This window comes from Chaetura pelagica, unplaced genomic scaffold (genome assembly GCF_000747805.2).
Source record: "Chaetura pelagica isolate M959 unplaced genomic scaffold, ChaPel_1.0 scaffold74, whole genome shotgun sequence".
Classification (NCBI taxonomy): Eukaryota; Metazoa; Chordata; class Aves; order Apodiformes; family Apodidae; genus Chaetura; species Chaetura pelagica.
In genome coordinates, this window is record NW_009952982.1 from 1131862 (window position 1) to 1137952 (window position 6091).

General features: G+C 44.9%; 1 protein-coding gene across 1 annotated transcript in view; it reads left to right on the plus strand.

The window, feature by feature from the left end:
- The window catches only part of SLC25A22 (solute carrier family 25 (mitochondrial carrier: glutamate), member 22), a 29928-nt gene that overhangs the window by 11781 nt on the left and 12056 nt on the right, over positions 1 to 6091 (plus strand). The window contains exon 4 of the mRNA XM_009996421.1: positions 2520 to 2610. Within this exon, the coding sequence (XP_009994723.1) occupies positions 2520 to 2610 (91 nt within the window). The remainder of the gene's footprint in view (positions 1 to 2519; positions 2611 to 6091) is intronic.

Consider the following 6091-nt stretch of genomic DNA (forward strand, 5'->3'; position numbering starts at 1 on the left):
AAAGAGTAATTTGCATAACTAGAATTGAAGATCTATGAGACTTTGTAAAAAGGTGGAAAACGCTGTGGAAAGCATACAACAAGCTGCTGAAGTCTCTAATTTCTCCTCCTCCAGTGAGCTGAAGCTCTTACGGATTGTTGAGGACAGGGATTATCCACTCTCTGCTAAGCAGCTTTACTGAAAATACCAAAGATGTAGGAGAAAACCCACAGGTTCATTAATTTTTATCTGTGTATTGTGTGTGTGTGTTTTACCCTCTACTTTATTTGCAATTGAAAGAGAAATTGCTGTGAAAGCCTCTCACTTCCTGGAGGTAGTCAGTACATGGAAGCATCCTACTTGCTTACCTTTCTTGCTTGATGGTTTGGAGTTTGTTTTCTTTCTTTCAGTAAACCCTTTGCACTGGGGTTAGATTAGCAGGTTGATTCTTTTTTCTTTCTCTCCTTGTTTTTTCCAAGGAAATAGTTATTCATGCTGCATGTCAGTAATGTAAAGGTGTTTTACTTTCTAGCCATTTCTAGTGGGGTTGAAATTGTCTTCATTTGAGGAAATGCTTTGTGGATTTGCTTTGTAGATCTTGATATGATGGACTTTAAAATGTAGGGGTAGAATGTGAGGGTCATGTTTGTGTGGCTTCTCATCACATGCAAGAGCCATGGCAGCAGAACATGATTTGTAAGAACCACATCAAACTGTAGCAGCACAATCACTGGTCCACTTCAAAGTTTACAACAGCCAGGAGTGTGAGAGGGCTGCCTTGCTCCCTGGCTGGTTAATTTGGTTCCTGTAGAAGATGATGGCATTTGTTGGATGTCATGGCCAGTGGGGAATGAATTCATTGGCTTAGCTTGCTACGAGGCAGCATTACTCTTTTTTTTGCAAAATCTGAACATGGCAGTTGGAAGGGGGGAAAAAATGTTGGGCTGCCCAGCCCTGCCTAGCAAAGACTGTCTGTTTTCTTGCTGCAGTTTTCCGCATGCTGGAGATGTGTCCTCTGAGTGAAAGATGTGGAGTCCCATCTCCTGGTCCTGGTTGTACTGGTTCCAGAAGTTCTAGTTGTGACTTTGCTTCCTAATCTGAGGAAACTCCCCTTAAACCTGTATCTTTTCCATGTCTAATTTAGGAGTTCTTTAATAATTTTTGGAGGGAGGAGAGTCCATCTTGAGCAACAGATGACTGGGTTCCCTTTCTTTAGGTGTGTTGAGCCCTTATAGCTTCTGTCAACTTGTGTTCAAACCTCCTGCCAGGTCTTGGGAGCCTCATGGGAGTGTAGGCTTCTCTGTCTGCTTCTCTTTGGAAAATGGAGCTTTGGGACAAGTTGTTCAAGTCTCTACAGGAACTTTAAATGCAAAAGTTATTCCCTAGTATATGTGCTTGTCCTTGCAAAGGTATTAATAGGCCATTAGCAAATCTCAAGGAAACTTCTCTGGAGGGCTTGGATCTCAGTATGCTTCAGTGCTGGCAGGAAGAGCTTGTGGTCATCCACAAAAGGACATTTTAAGGCATATGATTTAAAGGGAGGATAATATTCTAGGACTTTAATCTAATTGTGCAAAATACAGTAGGCTTAGAAGGGACTTGCCCTTCCCCCACTCCATTTCCACCAGGGCAGATTGAAAGCTGCCTCCCTGATGCTGTGTTCCAGTAATTCTGGTGTCTATGGCCACAGCAGCCAGCTAGGCCATGCAGAACTTCCATTGTGTCAGGCACAATACAGGGATTTGCTGTTCATTGCTCCTGACAAAAGGGCACTCCAGTGGGTGGTGGCGGCTTGTTTACACCCCAGGTCCCCAGCAAGCCTTGCCCTGGTGCTCGGAGGGAAATTTCTGAAAGTTGGAGTTTGTGGTGGACAAAAAGCCACTTCAGTGGTGGCAGTTCTGAGAGTGACACCCAGTGGTGATATACAGGGGAAGCCACTTAACCCCAAGGGTTGGTCTAGAGCCTGACTGACCTCTGTGCAGAAGAGCCAGTTGAGTTCAGCCAGCCTCCAGGTCTTTCAATAGTTCTGCCATTTGTGGGCTGCCTGGTGAGCAAGCTGCTCTGCTTTTGGTAGTGGTAGAGCAGAGACATTAGCAAGAAGGTGAGGTGGGTGGCTTTTGCTTCTCAGCATCACAAAGTATTTGCAAAGGAACAGAGTCTGATTATTAATTCAACTTGTACTCCTTTCTTGAAAGTCTGATCTGCCTCCTTCTGGATTCATAGGAATGCATCCTTGGATGAGAGAAGAGGATGCATGTATTAATGGTGGGAGGTAGCAGTGAAGCAAAAGAAATTACAAAAAACATAATGCAAATAGAGTATAAACACGTTGGCATGTTTTCAAAAATTAAAGGTGTTGGGAGGCAGAAATCTTACTGATTTCCAGTCATGTTTTGTATTTCTAAACCCTGTTAGTGTATTGGGAGCTCTTCTTCATCAGTAACGGGTTTTGAGCAGGAGTTACAACACATTCCTGAAAGATCCAGTTAATGGTTCCTTTATTCTTACTCTCCAATAGACTTTTTCTCTCCTTTTTCCAGGGGCTGCAGTCAACCTGACTCTAGTGACACCAGAAAAGGCTATCAAACTGGCAGCCAATGACTTCTTCCGGCATCACCTCTCCAAAGACGGGTGAGTAGTGAGTGCAGACCTTTTGATTCAACTTAAAGGGCACCATCTCCTGGGACAAGTCTAGTGAGACGTCAGGGTAGAGGTGAAATGGGGTGATGTGCTGACTGAAATACGAGTTGACCTTGAACAGCTCGTCTGGTGATTACTTTCAGGCTAAGGATGTAGGGTCTAAAATGGAAAGTGAAAAGCACTCCACTGAATGACTGCTCTTTATTCAAGCTTCTAAAAATAGTGTCAGCTCTAAGCCAAGGTCAGCATATCCATAATTTGTAGGCAAAATATTTGAGAAGAACTCAGTGGCACTGATCACTGCTCAAACAGCTGCTGGGAGGACCCTTGTCCTCAGCATCCTATTGGATGAAGTTACGCTCCTTCTGGCTTGAATAGATGGCAACACAAGTTCTGTAGCCCACATACTGAGCATTTGTCTTGTCATTTTGTAGCTTTAAAATAGTCATAGAGAGGTAGTGAATCTGAATTGACTAAGGGTACCTGCAGCACTGCCCAGCAGCTGACCTGAAAAATAAATGCTGAAGGAATATCATTATCTGTTTAGCTTGCAAGTGGGGATTGGTTCATGTGAATTACATGTAAGTAAAAGATGCTAGCTGAACAGTTGGGAGGGGCTGGACCCTGAATATTTAATGTTCTTTTCATCAAGATATTTCCCTTGCAATTTGGAGAACACTTGTGTCTCCCTTCAGGCTGAGACCTTTCTCCAGACACAACCAGTGAAGGGCACTGTCCCTAGTCCTGCTAGGGGTATGATCCTGACTCTACCCATCAGCAGTGGTGGTGAGGAGCCTCACTGAAAATGCTAAGCTCTGCATTGATTATTTGGTTTAATAAGTTCCCATAACATACCATGTCAGTTTTGGCTGCTGCAGATCAGTGGCTCAGAAACTTTGGTGGAGGTTGTGGACTAACACAGGCTAAAGATCTATTTTTTCATGTACTTATTTTTTTCTTTTTGTTTGTTCTAGACTCTTTTAAAGTAGCAGCTAACATGTATGTGTGACTCACCAGCTTGCAAATATTTGTGATTTTGTCTCTTCACATAGTGTCTTCTGTGCTCTACTCAGATAGTGGGAGGCAAGAATATGCTCCTTACTCCTTGCTTTTACCACGTGGTGGGTCTGATCCCTGCAGCAGACAACACAGTGGGCTCTGGCATATTGCAGCAGACAGGAGCACAGCTAGATCTTTGCCACCACCTACAAAGTGAGGGAAGACACAAGGGCGCCAAGCTGCCACATGTTGTACTGCTACTGAGAGGGTGTCCTGTGGAAGAAGAAATCAGACCAAAGTATTTAGCATTTTGTGAGACCAGTCACTGCTCTGATGTTTCAGCCATTAAAACATGGTATGCCTGTCAGTAGATGTTCTGCACCATGAGAGTAAAGACTTCCTCACAAGACAAACGTGCGTGTCTGCCTCTCAGTGCTGAGGCAGGCTTTGGGCAGTTGTTTGGGTGAATGGTAAGCAGCTGGTTCTGCAAGCAGCTGAGGTTTTCACCCAGACCTCTTCCAGCTGAACTTCTGAGTTCCTAACTGATCCATATATGATGTGAATCATGTGCTGTGCTTCATTCAGAGAGTTTTGCCAAGAGCAAGCCACTCTGTGCTAGAACATATGTACTGGTGGGACTTGCGCTACAGTGACCTGGAGCAGGAGCATGAAACCATTCAGGTAGCAGGGAACCTTTGTGTCCCGAAACAAAGCATTTTTAACTCTTTTACAGAAAAGAAAGGTTGGGCCACAGTTAGGTGACAAGAACTAGGCAGCATGTGGACTTAGGATCACTCATCTCATTCTTGGGGGGGCTTGTATCAATGAAATGTGTTCAGTTGTACACATGAGGATAGCCTATGTGAGCTGGACAGAGAGGCAGAGACTTGATACTACTGTCATAGATGATTTAAATTGATTCTAATTGGAAATGTCACTGCAAAATGAGATGGGAAGGAAAACACCATGCAGGTTGACTACGGCTAGTATAGGCTATGAACCTGGGATCTACCTGGAAGGTATGGTTCATGTTGCCACCTTAGTGCACAGGGAGCAGGGAGTGATGGAAAAGGCCATGACATTACCAGTGAGGATAAGGACCCTTAAAAACTGCAGGGCAGTTGCTTATCATGGAATCCTTTTCCTCCATGCTAGGAAAATCTCAGGCCTGGGGACCAAGTATGTAACTTGCCAGAGGGGTTATGCCTGGCCATGCTGCAGTTGTTATGTGCTGACTTGCCTTGGGCAGTCCACAGGATGTTTTCCCATGTGGCAAATAGGAGTGATGTCGAGGGGCCATTTCATTGAGTCACAAAGCTGTGTGCCCCCTAAGAGTCTGCCTTTCTCCCTGTCTCTCTTTCCAAGCTGGTTGCAGTCTGCAGGTGTCTCCCTTGAGATACTTCTGGCCCCTCCTCCCCAGCTGTCTTTGTAAAACGGGGCAGGATTAGCAGTGCTGAAATCCGAACACGTGTCCTTCCCAGGGCAAAACAGGGTACAAAACAGGGCAAAAAAGAGTACCTGCTCGAGCAGGGGAATTGGACTAAATGATCTTCAGAGGTCCCTTCGAACCCCAACCACTCTGAATACGTATCTGCTGGCACATCAAAAAGCCAGGCCACCTATTTCACAACCGCAGTCAAAGCCTAGGTGTGAACAACAAAATAACCCAGAGCTAGGGGAAGGTTCAAGTTGCCTGGCATGTCTGTGTGTTTTCATTTCTGGATATGTAATCGCAATAGTCAAGGTGTTACATGGTGTAAAGCACATCTGAGACAGTTAGGCTCAGTGTAAGGCTGGGGGCTGTTTTTTCATGGTGAACCACAAAGATCTTGGTTCAGCAATCCTTTTTGCACAAGCCAGGCTATCTGCTATACATTTGTAGTATGCTGTGCTCTTAGGCCAGCATCCCTAAGGATGCTGCTTTTCTGACTTAGAGCTGCAAAAGTCTTCTAGACCTGTTTGACATGATGACAATGTTGAGTGTATATGGATAAGGGTTAGGGGCAAGGCCAAGAAGGCTGATATTGCTGTAGGAGTCTGCTATAGATCTCCCAACCAGGGCAGTGAGGTGCCAAAATAACCTCAAGTTACACAACAACTTTTAATGTGCATTAATTATTATTTTTTTTTAATCCCTTGACAACTTAGTGCTGAAATAAACTTGCTTTTAAACTGCTAGGAAAAATGTGGCATTAAGCCTGTTCTTGAAAGGCCAGACTGAAAAGAACACTTGTGGTGTAGGAAGCTCCTGGCTGCAGATTTCTGGGGGAGTAATTTCGTGATGTATCAATGTAGGTTTGTGCTAGACTCCCTTTTTGCCGGGTGTGCTCATGAAAGCTGCTGGAGTTAGAGTACTGGGGCAGCAGGACCTCATGTGGTACCTCATGCCCTTGTTGGTGCACCCATCTCCCTGAGTCTGGAGATGTCTTCCAGCAGCCTTCTCCCCCCTGCACCTGGCTCAGGGGTGCATTCC